The sequence below is a fragment of the Panicum virgatum genome, chromosome 7N, assembly GCF_016808335.1.
Source record: "Panicum virgatum strain AP13 chromosome 7N, P.virgatum_v5, whole genome shotgun sequence".
NCBI classification, from domain to species: Eukaryota; Viridiplantae; Streptophyta; class Magnoliopsida; order Poales; family Poaceae; genus Panicum; species Panicum virgatum.
The window spans coordinates 30,305,805-30,324,354 of NC_053151.1; the positions used below are offsets into that span (position 1 = coordinate 30,305,805).

The window sequence follows — 18,550 nt, forward strand, 5'->3', positions numbered from 1 at the left end:
ACTAATAAGCCATTCTCCAACAGTGAGAGTTACGTAGTGACGTTCTTATACTTACTACTGTTTGTTTGTAGTTATCTTCAAATGTTAAACCGATTGTTTCAAAAAAAATGATAAACCTATTGATGAAGAATAGTATATACTACTTTTACTCATAAAAAAGACTTAACTAAATTATTTCAAATAAACTACTAAAAACCCAGAATATGGAACATCATTTATTGCCAAGGAAAAATGGTAAAGATGCACACTAGACTATTTTATTTCTTCAAGTCAGTAATGTTAATACCGTATTGCACTTGCAGCAGCACTTTCGCCTGGCCCAGAAGTTGACTGTTCAGGAATCACAATAGGTACCATATAGCAGCGCTAAAAACAAATCTCAAGTTACTATTTGCTCTATGATTGATTGATATATCCACATCATGTGTCCAACACACATCAACTGTAAGCAAGTCAGAGCTCCTGTCTAATCATCAACATTAGGATTTAACCACAATACCATTGTTTTTCTCATACAACTTGCACGGGCAAATGAAACATGGCAAGCGCTGATTCTATCATCTCGTCTAGCTTTTCATTCACATCTCCTGATTTCAGATATGGACGAAGATAAGAAGAAAAACCAATCACCTGATATTGCTTTCCATCGCAGGTTCCTTGGGCAGGCATGATGTTTTGAAGCAACCTAAAGTAGAACAGAAGCAATGTCGTATTACAATCCAAGAGTCCGGACATGAAAATACAAATGTTTTATGCCCCCAACAACGATAACATGGTATCAAAGAGGGGTCAACGATGATGCATTCTGGAGGGCCTATCGTGATTAGTTGCTCCCAAAACAACATCATTGATGAACAAGAACAGTTTCTCGTCTAATCACCTCTTGCTAATAAAATACGTGGACCATGATGAAGTACGATGCATGCATGCATGCATGCATTCATTGATGTCCTTCAATAGTTGCCATCGATCCTTCTCAATAGCAAATTTTTTGTGATATACTCACCAAGCATCATGGCAAGATATACTCCTCTGTTCAAATCCAACAGCAGTCTTTCGTCTTTGCAGAGCATGATTAGTTTCCTCCATTAAAAAAATGGAGAGGGCAAGAAAGCAGGACACTTCAGTTGACAGGCTTATGAAAGCACCAGGCTGCAGCCGCCCCAAAACCTTTCGACGCTCCTTGAGATGCACGTCTCTCCCTCTCTCAAATACATACACGCATACAGCGCCTATAAATACCACTAAGCCATCACATTAAGCAAGCATTCCTTCCTCCGTCTCCCTCATAGTAGCCTTCTTCCACCTGCTTCTAGCCTATCTACTTCCAGCTTGCACCTCAGACCTCACCTCGCCATGGGTGGAGCTTCTGACCTTCCTCCAGGGTTCCACTTCTTCCCATCGGATGAAGAGCTCATCGTCCACTTCCTCCGCCGCAAAGCCTCCCTGCTTCCATGCCAGCCAGACATCGTCCCAACAATACTTCTGAACCACTACGATCCATGGGAACTGAATGGTATGCATCTATTATCAGCTAATGATATATTCTTATCAACATCACTGTTTGGTGTGAGGGTCATGTCCTGATTGCTAGCAACAACTTTTTTTCTAGACAAAGCACTTCAAGCAGGTAACCAGTGGTACTTCTTCAGTCATGCAACACAAAGTAGGGTCACACCAAATGGTTACTGGAGCTCTATTTGTGCCGATGAGACGGTAAAAAGTGGTGGCTGTAACATTGGCCTGAAGAAGACGCTTGTCTTTTCCATTGGAGAGTCCTCTGAGGGGATTGAAACCAACTGGATCATGCATGAGTACCACTTACTAGACGGGAGGAAGGTGTGTAGCAGTAGCACTTCAACTAGTTCAAGCAGGAAGTTGCACAGGGAGAAAGGTCACTCAAACACAGTAAGAGCTACATACACGTTTGTTTACTTCATTTAGCAGTTAGCACTATTAAATATATATACATATATGATCAAACACAGTAAGAGCTTTCAAATGCTTATATTAAGGGTAAAATGCTTGCATGATCATTGCAGGAGTCCGATAACTGGGTGATATGCCGAGTGTTTGATTCGACCTGCGGATCGCAAGCGAACTTCCATGAGGAGGGCATGGAGCTTTCATGTTTAGATGAGGTGTTCCTATCCCTCGACGACTATGATGAAGTCAGTTTGTCAAATAATTAGAACCCTTGTCAGCAGAACTGGTAGTAGGCCATGTACCTATACGGTACCATTATGTTGATTCTAGCAGGAAAAGTTACTCCAAAAGATCAAATGATTCCATAGGTGTCGAACCTAGACATGTGTCTAGACCACACATGTAATTATTCTCCCCAAAGGACGAGCCACACATGTAACAAACTTGAGTTAGCTTGATGTAACTATGGCATTAATGTGAATAACCTCCTATATTACAAGGTTACTTAGTTTTTTTTAGCACTTTTCGTAGTTACTTCAAATCATGGATGAAATCCACAGATAACAGCTTACAGGATTAGGACATATCGGTGCTTGGAGGGATGCATTGTTTCCCCTCCGGCCTCCCCAACACATTTCCTTTCTATGTGATCGGTGGATTTCAGCGCATAATCCACTGGCTTTAGATCACTAATTATGGCTGTCATGCGTCCAGTAAAAACTTTGCTTATAAACAGGCAGCAGGAGAAATCTAGTCTTTCTATGTAATTAATTCAGTGTACTAAGAGAACTCCTCAATGAGACCCTGTTTGTTTCCATCGGTTTTTTTAGTTCCAGTCACATCAAAAGGAACTTATAATTTAGGAGTATCAAATAAAATTTGTTTATAATTTTTTTGACAAATGGGTACTAATTTGCGAGATGAATCTAATGAGCCTAATCAATCCATGATTTGCTACAGTGATGCTACAGTAACTGTCCACTAATTATGAGTTAATATTTCTCATTAGATTCATCTCACAGTTTAGCCCTACGGTTCTGCAGTTAGTTTTATAATAAGACTTTATTTAATACTAATAAATATTAAGATTCTCTTTGATGTGACATAGTCTAAATAGCCTCTGGAACTACCAAACAACCCCTGAATCTCTCCATGACTTTAGCATGCATGTCCTTGCTTTTCCTGGCTAGCAGACTTGACAAATCTAGCATATGAAGTAAATCGGCAAACGAAGAAAATAATACATTATAGCTATGCCATGCCAGTGGTTAAATGTGATATCATTTGAGGTGTACTCTTTCTGATCATTTTTATATTGATGGGGAGCAACTAGAGATAAATCAGAAGTTCACTTCCTGACATACAGACAAAAGCCACAAAACAGAAAGTAAGTTACACGTTTCTAAAAGCTATTAATCAAGTTTGAATGTACTTATTTGTTGCAAGCCATCTTTTATATTGCCCTAATAAGTAAAAATGTACTGAACAGAAATGGGTATATGATAAATAAAAAACTAAGTGCGCTCAACAGTAAATGGTTTTCGAACCGGTTAAGGTATTGAAAACCTCAACCAAGCTCTGATACCAATTGTGGGACCGAAGCCGGCGACCAGAGGGGGGTGAATGAGAGCCGGTCTAAAATTCTTCGAAATTCGAACTGTCGGCCTATGTCCCGAAAATCACCCAAGCCCTCAAGCGTTCTGCCCAAAGTTTGGAATAGCTATTGAAAAGCTAAACCAACACAAAAGGCCTCGAACAAGCGAGAGAAAACCCGAAGCAATTCGGAAGCGATTCGGGAAAACAGCTGATCTGAACAACCAGGACCGGTCTGACCGGTGCACTGGACCGGTCTGACCGGTCGAAGCTGTGCTAAAGCAAGCAGACCGGTCTGACCGGTCTTGCCAACCGGTCTAACCGGTGGCACCCAGAAAACCCCCGAAAACTTAGATTCAAACGGTGAATCTCGATCAAACGACCACGAAAAGTGATGAAACTTGGGGGATAGCTTCGCCCCTACCCCGTGAACATATCCCCAAAAGATCTCGTCCTAAAGATCAACGAATCTTGAGAATTATGGAGGAGATCAAAAGGGATGGGGTTTTCTCTAGAACTCAAGAAATCGAATCTGAACGAACTAGTGATTCCAGAGGGTTTAGAACAGGGCTAGAAGCACAGGAATCACATCAAGGAACTCGTGGAACCATCGCAATCGTGTGCACCAAAACGAGACCGAAATTCATCACAACCGGGCACAAAAACCAGAGAATTGAGTTGATTCAAAAGCCCAGAGGGCACAAGGAAGATAGGGCCTCCTTTCCCAATCAAATCCCTTACAAGGTTTCAACAATCCAAGGACAAAATCAACTCAAACGAGAGGAACAGAGAGAGGGACACGCAGGGGCGGCGGCCTGGGGAAACAGAGAATTCACGGACAAGTTCTAAAAGCCGCAATTAACCTAACACAAGTGAAGGGGTATTTATACCCGCGGGACCGGTCAGACCGGTACGCTGGACCGGTCAGACCGGTTGGTTAGATCGGTCAGACCGGTGCCAGGGACCGGTCAGACCGGTTGGCCTGCAGCACCCCATGTACACGATCTCATCCGACGGCCGAGGTTCTTTCTTCGGAACGAAGTCTTCTCCACGATGCCGCCGTTTTGATGAAGATCCATTCCGCGGTTTTGGAGGGTCCGCGAAACCCGGGTAGGTGGCCGGTTTTGAGAAAACCGCCAAAACCTCACGCGCGGGAAGATTCCCGCCTCCACGCCGTGGCCCTAGACGCCGTTCCCGCCTCGGCCTTCTGACGGCCCTAGACGCCGCCCGACGCCCGTCACCTCCTCGCCCGCAGCGAGGCCCTAGACGCCGTCGACGCCCGTCGCCTCCGTCAGTCCCGAGACCGACGCCCGTGCCTCCACGACTTGGCGTCTTCAACCGCCGTCCTCCTCCTTGGTTTTGTGGCGCAAACCAAGAAACCCGCCTTCCGTCGCCGCTTGCGCCCTCGATCCAGGAGTGGACGCCACAGCTGCCGCCCGGTCCGAGCTCCGGTCCCGGCTGCCCTTCACCGCCGTCCACCGCACGGTCCATCGGCCACAGCACCTCCACGGCAGCTCCCCGTCAACACTCGACGCCCATGTACCTGCAATCCAAAGACCAAGCGCACGATCACACCGCATGGTTGACAATTCACTCATCACAAGCAGGATAGAGTACTCAACATTCCTCAATCTCCCCCTTGATGAGTGCATTGTCAACACACCACAAACGAACCAAGAGAAGTGAAACTAGAAAAGAACAAAGAAGCACAAGCAAGTGACAAAAGGCTCAGAAAGGCAGGAACAGTCACTCACTCAAGCAAAATTGATCCCCTAAGACAAGGGCAAAGGCTCGACGCAATCGATCAAAAGCCAAAACATGACTCCTCAAAGACAGAGGTAACGCTCGACGCAGTCATGCAAGAAGCAGAGGGAAAACGAGGAAAACCAGGAGCCAAGAACAAAGCAGAAACTCCCCAAGCAAAGTTTTTCCCTCTCAAAGGTGCAACTCTCCCAAAATGATGCACTCTCGAAGCCCTGTGCACAACAAGTTTTTCAAAAATCAAACAAGTCTCCCCTTGTTCGATCACTTCTCTCAAAATTCTCCCCCTTGTTGGCACATGCACACATCAAGGCTAAAAAGACCTAAATCTCCCCCTAAAGCTGAGACTCCCTCTGAACAGATGCTATGCAATGAATGTGATGCAGGAGGTGTAAGTGAAAGCATTCAGGGATACAAAGATATGAGCAACATCTAGTCTCAAGCACGTGTGCATCCATAAACCAGACTTGCAGCTAGCTCAACATGGTATATCAAACCAGTCTAGAGCTAGACAAGTTCAGTTTAGGAGAAATAAAAGCATCACCCATAATCTAGCACTAACAGGTAGGAAATGGAAAGCAATGCTACTCAAACTCATACAGGTGAGCCAAACCAGCCAGAAGCATATTGCACACATTCATTTTTCAACCAAATTTATCTCAATCAATTATTAATGCCAGGGGTTGAAAGCTTGTCATGCTTTACTTAGCAACGAGGCCAAGCCTATGCTAAAAGACAATCAGAAGCTTAAAGCACTCGTTTCAGTCATGCACAGCCTTGCCCGGGTTCTCACAAGTGCAAAGTGAGCCATCCCGAAAGCTCGATCAGTGCGACAAGCAATCCCACCTGGATCTTTTCCATCCATTTCCGGAACAGTTCAAGCAATTTTATCAGATTTAGATCATTTCAAATATGAATTGCTGAATGAAAGGCCACACTAGCATGAATAAGATAGCAAAGCATATCAAAACGCCCTAACATGCTAGTAGCCAAGATAGGGTGATCATGTTTTCAGATTTTCAAATCAAAATAGCTTAACTCAGATGATGTTATATACACAATGGAGTAAGCTATACATGATCAAGTTTATCAACTCACACTAGCAGGTACTAGAAGATCATAGCAGTGTATACAAGAATGCTAGTGCAAGTGAGACAATGCAAAATGCAAACATGTACAATACATATGCACAATGCAACTACCAAACCTAGAAAACAAAGAGAAGCAAATAAAATCTACAAAGCTAACCAAAGAAAAGTCAGCAATCAAAAGGGGTAACAAACCCCAAGCTCCCCTCACAAGCGAGCAAAGGTGTCCTGCTCTAGCGGTTTGGTGAGAATATCTGCGGTTTGCCTCTCTGAAGGGACATGGATCAGGTCTATGTGTCCTCTCTCATGGTTGTCTCGTAGGAAATGGAATCGGATGTCTATGTGCTTGGTTCTGGAGTGTAGGATAGGGTTCTTTGCAGTGCTAATGGCTGACATGTTGTCTACAAAGATAGGAACCCTACCGAAACTCAAGCCATAATCCTGCAAGGTTTGTTTCATCCAAAGTATCTGGGAGCAGCAGCTAGCAGCGGCAACATACTCAGCTTCTATGGAAGAAAGCGCCACGCTAGGCTGCTTGCGAGAGGACCAAGACACCAAATATGTACCGAGAAATTGACAAGTGCCGGATGTCGACTTGCGATCCAACCGACACCCACCGAAATCGGCATCAGAAAAACCCACCAAAACCAGAGAAGAATCCGCAGAATACCAAAGACCAAATTCAGGGGTGAATTTCAGATACCTGAAGATGCGTTTCACCACCTGCCTGTGGGAGGTGCGCGGCGAAGCCTGATACCGCGCGCAGAGGCAGACGCCGAACTGGATGTCCGGTCGCGTCGCCGTCAGGTACAGGAGAGAGCCGATCATGCTCCTGTACTCCTTCTGGTCCACCGCCTCGCCGTCCAAGTCCTCATCAAGCGCCGTAGATGTGCTGATCGGAGTCGGCTGAGGAGACAAGTCACTCATGTCGAACTTCCGCAGCAAGTCTCTAGTGTACTTAGCTTGATGGATAAAAGTGCCCTGAGGAGTTTGCTTGATCTGCAGCCCGAGGAAGAACTGCAACTCACCCATCATGCTCATCTCGAACTCCCTGGACATCTGCTCAAAAAACTTAGAGACAAGAGCGTGAGAAGAGCCACCAAAGATAATATCATCCACGTATATCTGAACTAAAAGAAAATCAGTGCCAGATCGCATAAGGAACAAAGTTTTATCAACACATCCCATTTTAAAGCCCTGAGTCAGCAAAAATATTTTCAATCTATCATACCAAGCTCTAGGTGCCTGTTTCAAACCGTAAAGAGCTTTCTGAAGTTTATAAACACGGTTTGGAAACTTGGGATTTTCGAAACCAGGGGGTTGCTTCACATAAACTTCTTCTTCGATAAAACCATTCAAGAAGGCATATTTAACATCCATTTGGAAAACCTTAAAACCCTTGGAAGCAGCAAATGCAAGAAAGATTCGAATAGCTTCCAAACGAGCAACAGGGGCAAAAGTTTCCTCAAAATCAATACCCTCTTTTTGGCAAAACCCCTGGGCAACAAGACGAGCCTTGTTCCGAACAACCAAACCATCCTCACCCTGCTTGTTTTTGAAAACCCACTTCGTTCCGATGGGATTACAAGCAGGTGGAGGCTCAACTAAAACCCAAACTTGGTTTCTTTCAAAATTTTCAAGTTCCTCATGCATGGCATTGACCCAATTAGAATCAGAAAGAGCGTGTCCAATATCCTTGGGCTCAAAAGAGCCAACAAACGCTGAATGAGCAAAGCCAGCGATACTTGTTACCTTGGACCTAGTGACTCGCTCGTTGAGATCACCTAGCATCTGTTGAGGTGGATGGCAGCGCTGAATGTGTCGCGGTGCTTCCCGTGTCGACGTCGCCTCCTCCTCAACCAAAGCTGGTGCCTCCTCAGGTGCAGCTGGTGAAGCCTGAGTCACCTCCTCGAACAGCCCCCGTGAAGTAGACGTAGTCGGATCGGGGCCGTCGTCATCGTCCGAGCTCGCAGCAGAGATAGCTGGGTCCACAGCACGCGTGGTAGCCTCAGCATCGCCATCTGCAGCTTCTTCCTCCTCATCTTCAAAGATGGAGGTGCCGAGCTCATCATCTCCTGCAACTTCAAAGACAAAAGAATTGCACGGTGCAGTCTCGTCGAAACTGACTTCACAAGTCTCTCTGACGATGTTAGTATCAATAATCAGCACACGGTACGCTCTAGAGTGAGAAGCATAACCGAGAAAAATACCGTCAGACGAGCGAGACTCAAACTTATCAAGATTTCCATCTTTCAGCACAAAGCACCGGCAACCGAAAACTCTGAGATGGTCAACACGGGGCTGGTGTCCAAACCGCAACTCATAAGAAGTCCTGTGCATGAAAGCACGCAAGAAAATGCGGTTGGACACGTAACAAGCGGTGTTAACCGCCTCAGCCCAGTATTTGCGAGGAGTCCTATGCTCATCGAGCATCGTCCTCGCCATCTCTACCAGCGTCCGATTCTTCCGCTCTACAACTCCATTCTGCTGTGGAGTGTGGGGAGAAGAATACTGGTGTTCGAGCTCTTGATCACTGCAAAAGGCGTCAAAACGAGCGTTTTTGAATTCTGTGCCATTATCACTGCGAATCGCTCTCATGGCCTGGAGTAGCTCGTTTTTCAACCTCAAGATCAAATCTCGAACCAACTCGAAAGCCTCATCCTTGGTTCTCATGAAAAAGACCCAAGAATAGCGAGAAAAATCGTCCACAATCACAAGAACGTACCACTTCCCACCAATAGACATCACCCGAGAAGGACCGACAGTGTCCATGTGTAGCAACTCTCTAGGGTGAGAGGTCATCACCTGATTAACAAGCGGATGTGAAGTGGCAATCATTTTTCCGTGACGACACGGATGGCAAACAAGGTCCTTTTCAAACTTCAATTTGGGCAATCCTCGGATTAGGCCAAGTGAGCTCAGTCTAGACAACAAGTCAAAGCTCAAATGTCGAAGTCTCCTATGCCACTTCCACATATCAGAAGAAGGACCAGCCATCAAGTAATGAGAAGGGCCAAAAGGAGTTCCAGAGAAGTCAACCAAGAAAACTCGATCGCGAGGTGTAATCCGGCAAACCAAATCTCCCCTGGAATCCAAAACACGCGAGCAGCCCTCCTTGAAGCGAACCTCAAACCCCTCATCAAGAAGTTGCGAAACAGAAAGCAAATTAAAGCCAATGTTCGAAACCAAAGCAACTTCTCTCAGGGTGAAGCGATCAGAAACCCGAATAGCGCCAAGTCCACATACCTTTCCTCTTCCATTATCCGCGAACACAGTGTACTCCTTTGAGCGCATCGGGGTGAGGCTGGAGAACCATTTGTCATTCCCGGTCATGTGGCGCGAACAACCGGAGTCCATGATCCACCTGTTCTCCAAGCCTCCGACCTGCACATCAGTAGTGAGACAAAGGGTGAGCAAATGTCTCAACACTGGGGTTAGCAAAGTGAGAAGCAAACCAGTGTCGAGCCATTTGCTCTACAGAAGGGTTAGCAAAACCAGACAAAGCGTATCCCCCGTCCCGTCTACCACGTGACTGACGAACACCACCGCGAGGAAAGCGTGGAGTCTCAAAACCTCCTCCAAAGCCTCGGTCCTGTGGTCCATAGCCGTACTGAAAACGACCAGGAGCACGGCCGGCAAAGCGACCACCCGCTGGAGCACGGTAACCACCACCATCTCCCTGACCTCCACCTACACGGCGCGCCCTAGCATCTCGCCTATCACCACGCCGAGAAGGACCATGCACCCGAGCAGAGTATATGTTCGCGTTCTGTCTCTCCTGCTCTCTCCTCACAGCCCGCTTTCTCTTGAAGCAAAACTCCTCCAGGTGACCTTCCCTGTCACAGAACTCGCAGTGGTACCTCACCTCACGCTTGGGAGGTGGAGGCCTAGCCTGCGGACGGGGAGGAGCAGCCCTCTTCTTCTGGGCAACCTGGGCTGTGGCAGCAGGGAGCGTGTCGAGGGAGTTCCTCAGCTCATTGGGCTTTGGAACCCAAACCTGCTTCTGCGGAGGTGCTTTCGGTGGTTCTTTAAGCACACCATCCGCGGGGTCAACAAGCGAAGGCTGCGTGCTCGTGCTAGCAGTGTTTCCAGCAGCCTTGCCGATCTTACCATACAACCAGTCAAAGTCTGACTTCGTGTATGTGTAACCGACCCCAAACCCATCACCACGCTTGAACTGCTTGATCATCATGCCCAACTGCGGCTCACTAGCAGAAACCCAACTAAGAATCGCCCTAAGATAGGTATTCTCATTCTCCAGGTTGGCTTTCTCTACCGCAAGATTATCCAAATCAGAGATCAAACCAGGGCAAACAGAGCAGTCAATAGGTGGGCTAGACTCTATGACCTTAGTCTTTCCAAAAGACTTGATCAAAGCATTCTTCTCCTCTAGCTCCAACCTAAGCGTGGGACAAAGCTTACAAGCGCCAAGCAAAACTGGCCTAGACTTCATCTCCTCTAGCTCGCACACAACAGTAGCAAACTTAGACTGCAACGAAGCTAGATCAGACTTAAAGATAGGACACTCCTCGCATTCAAGCACATCGCTAACAATAGGAGCATCCTTAACCAGTTCTAGTTCATGCTTGGCCTTAGCGAGCTCATGAGACACGTCAGCAAGCGAAATCTTAGCAACATCTAAGTTCGCGACGTTCTCATCATGCTTGGCACGGAGAGCAACAATATCGTTCATGTGAGATATGCAGCCAGCGCACTCATCCTCACTAGACTTCTCCCTAGCACAAACCAGCTCAGCCCTAAGCTTTCTACGCTCTCTAGCTGCTTCCTTAAGCAGCCTCTTCTGGTTGTCGAGAGCAGCGTACAACTCCCTAACCTCTGTATCAAGCAGGTCGATCGTGGAGTTTACCTCTGAATCGCTCTCGGATCCAGGAGAAGAGCCGGAGTGCGTCGGTGTAGCGTGTCCACCCGAAGACGCACGAGCACCATTGGCTTCGCCCGCCATGGTGCAGAAGCTCTTGCGCCGACTGGCCGCCAAGCAAAGGCCGATGAAGCCAGTGGCTTCCTTGTCCCGCTTCTTCTTCTTCTTGTCGTCGTCGTCGTCAGAGGTCGGTGAAGAAGAGCGATCGGTGTCGGAGCTCTTGTCGAGGTCGCTGAGCTGCACCAGGAAGGCCTTCTCCCGCTTCTTGGCCTTGTACTGGAAGCGCTTCTTGAGCGACTCCTTGTCGAAGCGTCCTCCCCGGTCACGACTGCGGTGCTTGTGGCACCGACGCTCCTTGTTGGAGCCTCCCTCGTCGCGGTCGCGGTGGCGGTAGTAGTCGAAGGAGTTGTTCTGGCCACCGCCGGACTTCTTGGGGCAATCGGCGATGAAGTGGTTCAGATCACCACAGTTGTAGCACCCGGGGTTCTTCTTCCTCTGCCTGTTGTGGTAGACTCGCTGGAACTTGCTGATGAGGAGGCACAAGTCGTCGTCGCCCAGCGTCTCCAGCTGCTCATCTGAAACAGAAGGCAAAGAGGCAAGAGAAAAGCCAAGAGCAGAGTTAGCGTTAGAGCTCGATCCACCTGGGCCAGTCACAAGAGCGACGCTCTTGGAAGGAGGGGCACCATTGAGCTTGGCTCGTGTCTGGTTATCCACCTCCATGGCCTTGAGCTTGCTGAAAAGCTCGTTCACGGTCAGAGTCTCATAGCCTGCAGACTCAATGATCGTGTTCACCTTGAGATCCCACACAGAGCGGTCAAGTGCGTAGAGTAACTTGAGAGCCTTCTCGTGCTCTGTGTACTCAAGGGCGCCAGCAGATCTGTTCGCATTGACCTTATTCACAATCGACTGAAAACGACTGAACATCAGATCAATGCTCTCACCCGGCTCGTGTGTGAAGTTCTCGTACTCACGCCGGTGAGTCTCGAATAGTCTGGCCTTCACCTGAGGTGTACCCTTGTGGTAGTTCTCAAGGCACGTCCAAATTTTATGGGCTTCCTGAAAACCCTGGACGCGTGAGAACTCCGCACGAGAAATGCCAGCGAACAAGACATTGACGGCCTTGGCGTTAGCCTCGTGCTGGGTCACTTGAAAAGGCGTGGCCCGAACAGCAAGCACCTTGTAAAGCTGGTTCGTGGTAATCTCCCAGACATCGGCTCCCATGCTCTGCAGGCAGGCTCTCATGCGAACCTTCCAGTAGGCATAGTCCTCGCCGAAAAACACCGGGATCTTACCAAGACTCGCCATGGTCGCCGAGTGGTTTTCGAACCGGTTAAGGTACTGAAAACCTCAACCAAGCTCTGATACCAATTGTGGGACCGAAGCCGGCGACCAGAGGGGGGGTGAATGGGGGCCGGTCTAAAATTCTTCGAAATTCGAACCGTCGGCCTATGTCCCGAAAATCACCCAAGCCCTCAAGCGTTCTGCCCAAAGTTTGGAATAGCTATTGAAAAGCTAAACCAACACAAAAGACCTCGAACAAGCGAGAGAAAACCCGAAGTAATTCGGAAGCGATTCGGGAAAACAGCTGATCTGAACAACCAGGACCGGTCTGACCGGTGCACTGGACCGATCTGACCGGTCGAAGCTGTGCTAAAGCAAGCAGACCGGTCTTGCCTACCGGTCTGACCGGTGGCACCCAGAAAACCCCCGAAAACTTAGATTCAAACGGTGAATCTCGATCAAACGACCATGAAAAGCGATGAAACTTGGGGGATAGCTTCGCCCCTACCCCGTGAACATATCCCCAAAAGATCTCGTCCTAAAGATCAACGAATCTTGAGAATTATGGAGGAGATCAAAAGGGATGGGGTTTTCTCTAGAACTCAAGAAATCGAATCTGAACGAACTAGTGATTCCAGAGGGTTTAGAACAGGGCTAGAAGCACAGGAATCACATCAAGGAACTCGTGGAACCATCGCAATCGTGTGCACCAAAACGAGACCGAAATTCATCACAACCGGGCACAAAAACCAAAGAATTGAGTTGATTCAAAAGCCCAGAGGGCACAAGGAGAATAGGGCCTCCTTTCCCAATCAAATCCCTTACAAGGTTTCAACAATCCAAGGACAAAATCAACTCAAACGAGAGAAACAGAGGGAGGGAGACGCAGGGGCGGCGGCCTGGGGAAACAGAGAATTCACTGACAAGTTCTAAAAGCCGCAATTAACCTAACACAAGTGAAGGGGTATTTATACCCGCGGGACCGGTCAGACCGGTACGCTGGACCGGTCAGACCGGTGCCAGGGACCGGTCAGACCGGTTGGCCTGCAGCACCCCCTGTACACGATCTCATCCGACGGCCAAGGTTCTTTCTTCGGAACGAAGTCTTCTCCACGATGCCGCCGTCTTGATGAAGATCCATTCCGCGGTTTTGGAGGGTCCGCGAAACCCGGGTAGGTGGCCGGTTTTGAGAAAACCGCCAAAACCTCACGCGCGGGAAGATTCCCGCCTCCACGCCGTGGCCCTAGACGCCGTTCCCGCCTCGGCCTTCTGACGGCCCTAGACGCCGCCCGACGCCCGTCACCTCCTCGCCCGCAGCGAGGCCCTAGACGCCGTCGACGCCCGTCGCCTCCGTCAGTCCCGAGACCAACGCCCGTGCCTCCACGACTTGGCGTCTTCAACCGCCGTCCGCCTCCTTGGTTTTGTGGCGCAAACCAAGAAACCCGCCTTCCATCGCCGCTTGCGCCCTCGATCCAGGAGTGGACGCCACAGCTGCCGCCCGGTCCGAGCTCCGGTCCCGGCTGCCCTTCACCGCCGTCCACCGCACGGTCCATCAGCCACAGCACCTCCACGGCAGCTACCCGTCGACACTCGACGCCCGTGTACTTGCAATCCAAAGACCAAGCGCACGATCACACCGCACGGTTGACAATTCACTCATCACAAGCAGGATAGAGTACTCAACATTCCTCACAGTCGGCGGCCGGCGACATCTCTGCGGCAGGTGTGGGAGGCGCACTACGCACGGAGGCTGGCCGGAGCCAGGAGGCTGGAGGCGGAGGCGGAGCGGTGCTGCGGCCGGCGACTGCGATTCTGCGATTTGACGGAGCCCCACTCAGAATGTCACGCTGCCACAGCCATGGAGGCAACGGTAAGGTAGCTTGCTTCTTGTACAGATACCCTGCGAGTGCAAGTTGTAGATTGGTAGCCCAATTAATCATGGTAAAATTAAGAATTACTTACTGCAATTTGTACAGATACCTAAGTGTGAAGACATTTGTAAGGCATTTTACTAAGCTACTGTGCTATTTAATTTTTTTTGTCTTATTGGACCACCCTAACATCAAATTCTAGATTCGCCACTGCTCTGTGAGACTGACTTCAACAATCATATGCATTTACATATATGCCTCGCGTGGAGCACTGTGCATGGCCGATCCGTCGTCCAACAGAAGACGCAAACGGCGATGCAGTTTGCTTCGCGAGGAGAGAGGAGAGGTAAAATGACTCACCTCTCTCCTTGAAGGCAAACGAGTCCGCGGGGCCAGGCGAGCCGCGGTTGCCGCCGACCCCTCCTCGGCGCCTCCCCATCCTCGCCGTCGCCGCCGCCCCCTCCTTCCCTCTCCGCGCTGGGCCCCTGGACCTCGAGCAACGGAGGCCCATGGCGGCCACGAGCTCCACCGCCTCGGGTCGGCCGGCCGCGAGCTCGCCGGCCTCGGCCTCGCGTCGATCCGGGGGCGGTGGCGTGTCGATCCGGAGGCGGCACGTCGATCCGTCCGCTCGCCTTGTCCGCTCTGTCCGCCACGACGCCCCTGCTCCCTCCCTTTCCCTTGCGCGGTGGCCTGGCGGAGAGGAGGGAGGAGGAGGGACGCTTGCCAGACCGGAGCAGAGGAGGAGGAGGGACGCCCGCCATGGCACCACGCCAGCCGAGCTCGAAGGCGGCTCTCGGCGGACCGTGGCTCGGAGCTCCCCGTGGTCCCGCGGCGAGGCGCACCGCTCCCACGCGCGTCTCCGGTGCGGGCCGAACGCGGACGCACGAGCGGCGGCGGGCCTCGGGCAGCCACACGCGGCGGAGCGAGCGTGGCGGGCGGCGGTGGGCCTTGGGCGGCCGCGTGCGGCGGAGCAAGGGCGGGCTGGCGCGCGGGAGGGAGGCGGGGCCGGCGCGCGGGAGGGAGGCGGGGCCGGCACGCGGGAGGGAGGGCGGCGGGGCCGGCGCGCAGCAGGGAGGCGGACCGGCGCGCACGGAGGCCGAGCGGCGCTGGTGGCGGTCCGGCGGATGTTGATTTGCCTCTTCGATTTGCACTGCGCTGTTGGAGTCCTTGCTTGTTCTTGTTACTGTACACACGAGGCAAACTCGATTTGCATGTCCAAAATGCATCTCCGCTGTTGGAGTCAGTCTGAGCATGTTTCTATTCCTCTCGCGTTTCATTAGTTCCTGCTAGTGTTCTTTAATTAAGTAATTAATACCTGATCTTGCTAATTGCAGTTCATGATCACGAATATGTGATTTGAAAGGGGTGTTTCTAAAACACACCCAGTCCGTTTCCCTTTCGTGGAGCCTGTTCTTGCGGTTCCCAAAACTTCCATCCCGGTGATGGATGCTAGCCCCAGCCACCAACGCATCTGGGAGAGTGCGTCTGAGGCGTTTGGCGGCTGGCGCCGAGAGAGAGCTGGAGACTGCAAGGTCCTGCTCGTGTGATCGGAGACCAGTCTGTCGATCCAATTGGGAGGGTAGAGATTCGAGAGCAAGACCGGCTTGTCTCTCTGTCTTTGCCCCACCCTGACTTTTCCCCCGCTTCGTGATGGGAGGTTCCCCTGTTTGGGACGGGACTCTGTCCCTGGACAACTTCAACGCCTCCGCGGCGGCGCTGGTGAAGAGGTGGAAGGAGATCGAGGTCGACGACTCCCTTCCTGACTGGACATGGAAGCCCTGCAGCAAAATGGGCGCGCCGTCTGAGGTTTCTGCTCAATGTTTTTTTTAATCTCTTGCTGTATCCTCCCTCCCCCCTCTTTTAGCGCCTCAATTCGCATTAGTTGTCAGATTGCTTTGTGCACTTACTGACGGATTCGCTTGTTTTCTTGCAGGTAGAGGGGTATCTGGCGCTGGAAGGAGTATACCGCGACTGTGGAGGGAGCCAGGTGTGTAGTTCTTTGCCCGTACGTCTGTAAAGTGAGCGAGCAAGATGATGGTGGATGGTGGCAATGCTAACCTTTAACCAAATCTTTTCCTGCAGGAGCAGATTGACGAGAACGACAATTCTGATGGTGCAGACGTTGTTGCGTGTGATACTTGGGTAATTTTTCACTGTACATTTTCTTCACTCCACGGTTTTTGTGACTTGGTTACTGGTATATTAGCTTATTCTGAACTTCCACCATTCATATCTCCTGAATCCTTTTCTTAGTTAACATAATTTTGACCCAAGGGTTTATACGGCAGCAACTCAGGGTTTTGTGCTGAAGGCTGTTATGACTTATGAGCACATGTACTCCATTAGGCCATTTTACTCTAGTTCTGAATTTAACTTGCATAGCATTCGTGTCCTTCCCTTTGCAGGTCCAGAGCTGTAGTGATAATGTTCACGTTTATGATTTCCATGTTGTCTACAGCTACTCTTACAAGGTTCCAGTGCTGTACTTTCAGGGTCATCGTTCTGGTATGCACTTCGGTAACATAAGTGAACATTCTCCTCCGTGTGTTGTCCTATTTGACAACGAACGTGTCTGTTCCTGTACATAGATTGTCAGCTCCTAACACTGGATGAGATAAAACACCACCTTCCTTCTAACTCGCTCAAAGTATTAAGCGAATCTAAGTGGACATTTATTACTCGAGAGGTATGATGTGAATGGCTAATACATTGTTGTACATGATGGTTCCAAAAATGCGTATTTTAGTCCCTCATTCCTACAGCCGGAATGATTGAATTGTTCTTGCATTCCTGCAGGAGCACCCCCACTTAAGCAGGCCATGGTTCACCTTGCTCCCCTGTGCAACTAGTGACTGGATGAAGCTACTTCTTGAAGAAAGTAATGAGGCGATTCAGGAGCAATCGCTGCGATATCTATCGGCATGGTTATCCGTGGCTGGCCAGGCAGTAGGTCTTAAAATCCCTCTTGAGCTTCATTGCAACTCATAGGTTCCCTCTTTTTTTTTTCATTTTCAGTTTGTATGTATGGTATACGGTGATTGAAAAGGAAAGTTCTCACCTCATACTTGGTGACTCTGGCTACACAGTTGCCCTTTTGACATTTTGTGTAGATTTCTACTTTCATTGCATCTGCTAAAGTGTTATTCCATGACTCCATCCGTCCATTTCTATGAGCCGTAATTTTGTTTCATAGTCTCTCTTGTTGAATTGTTTCCCTTGTTTGATCTTGAATTTTAATATAGTTGTATGATATGATCTGCCCTATCCATTTGAAATGTTTAAGAAACTCTCAAAACCATGGCACGTTGTTGGAGTGAGTTTAGCGATTCCACTTAATAGATAGGATTCACAAGATGGGATTCCTGTTTCACTAGCCGCCTCTGATACTCCGTCAAGTCAGTTAGTTCCAGGCCGAATATTTTTTTATTTTTAACCTATTTTTCAATTTTATTTTAAAAATAACCCACCTAGATATATATTTGTAGATCTAACCCTTTTGATCGCGCCGGTCTGTGTGGCGTGACAAAAACACGCTGTCGCGCCACATGCATTGGCGTGACAAGATGTGCCACGTTGGCACACTTCGGAGCACTAGGAAGGGGTCTGCCAGCTCATATTCCACGTGTCAACCTTGTCACGCCACCCCGCTGGCGTGACAAGGTCTGACTTTAGAAAAATCATATCTTTTTCATACAAACTCGGATGAAGATGATTTTTATACGAAAATTGTAGATCTCAACGAGATCTACAACTTTGTAGTTTTGAATTTTTTCATTTGAAGTCATTAAGATGGTTAAATAATTGATTTAAACTTTTGACAGCATATTAAGCACTTTACTTCTATCGGATCATCTCTAACTTGACATGTTTATCATGGTTCTATAAATTAAGTTCTATATAATGTTTGATATATGAAATAATATGGACTAAATAATAATAGTTTGATAAGAGATACAATGAGAAATCAAATTATATCATCCTTGTGTATGAAATATAATGCAACACCCTAGATATTAATTATAGCTATAAGCTAGATCAAGTATTTTTTTGAAAGATTAAGATCTTAAAATATGATAACAGTTTGAAAAAGATACAAATGTGTAAGTTTTATACTAGTAATTAAGTGGTTTAGATGAAATGAGTATTTTGTT

At 48.8% G+C, this 18,550-nt stretch overlaps 2 protein-coding genes across 4 annotated transcripts; both read left to right on the forward strand.

Annotated features, from left to right (window-relative positions):
* The first annotated feature begins 1,249 nt into the window (after positions 1-1,249).
* LOC120683662 (NAC domain-containing protein 104-like) lies at positions 1,250-2,434 on the forward strand. Its single transcript, XM_039965754.1, has 3 exons — positions 1,250-1,516; positions 1,613-1,908; positions 2,043-2,434. The coding sequence occupies exons 1-3, from the start codon at positions 1,357-1,359 to the stop codon at positions 2,190-2,192; spliced, it is 606 nt and encodes a 201-aa protein (XP_039821688.1). The 5' UTR covers positions 1,250-1,356; the 3' UTR covers positions 2,193-2,434.
* Positions 2,435-15,718: 13,284 nt separating this feature from the next.
* On the forward strand, positions 15,719-17,589 carry LOC120684035 (ubiquitin-like-conjugating enzyme ATG10). Of its 3 annotated transcripts, none has more exons than XM_039966126.1 (6): positions 15,719-16,205; positions 16,333-16,386; positions 16,482-16,541; positions 16,892-16,904; positions 16,988-17,085; positions 17,196-17,589. In XM_039966126.1, exons 1-6 carry the CDS (start codon positions 16,050-16,052, stop codon positions 17,385-17,387), a joined length of 573 nt encoding a protein of 190 aa, XP_039822060.1. In that variant the 5' UTR covers positions 15,719-16,049; the 3' UTR covers positions 17,388-17,589. The 3 variants fall into 3 exon arrangements, with proteins under 3 accessions (XP_039822060.1, XP_039822059.1, XP_039822058.1); XM_039966125.1 differs by having other exon boundaries at positions 15,720-16,205; positions 16,488-16,541; positions 16,805-16,904; XM_039966124.1 differs by having other exon boundaries at positions 15,723-16,205; positions 16,805-16,904.
* The last annotated feature ends 961 nt before the right edge of the window (positions 17,590-18,550 follow it).

What these genes read in the sequence shown, in the direction of transcription:
- LOC120684035 (XM_039966124.1), top strand. Translation starts at nt 16,050, where the DNA reads ATGGGAGGTTCCCCTGTTTGGGACGGGACTCTGTCCCTGGACAACTTC. An exon ending in GCGACTGTGGAGGGAGCCAG is followed by an intron (nt 16,387 to 16,481) that starts GTGTGTAGTTCT and finishes CTTTTCCTGCAG; the next exon opens with GAGCAGATTGACGAGAACGA. An exon ending in CTTTCAGGGTCATCGTTCTG is followed by an intron (nt 16,905 to 16,987) that starts GTATGCACTTCG and finishes TCCTGTACATAG; the next exon opens with ATTGTCAGCTCCTAACACTG.
- LOC120683662 (XM_039965754.1), top strand. Translation starts at nt 1,357, where the DNA reads ATGGGTGGAGCTTCTGACCTTCCTCCAGGGTTCCACTTCTTCCCATCG. An exon ending in CGATCCATGGGAACTGAATG is followed by an intron (nt 1,517 to 1,612) that starts GTATGCATCTAT and finishes CTTTTTTTCTAG; the next exon opens with ACAAAGCACTTCAAGCAGGT. An exon ending in AGAAAGGTCACTCAAACACA is followed by an intron (nt 1,909 to 2,042) that starts GTAAGAGCTACA and finishes TGATCATTGCAG; the next exon opens with GAGTCCGATAACTGGGTGAT.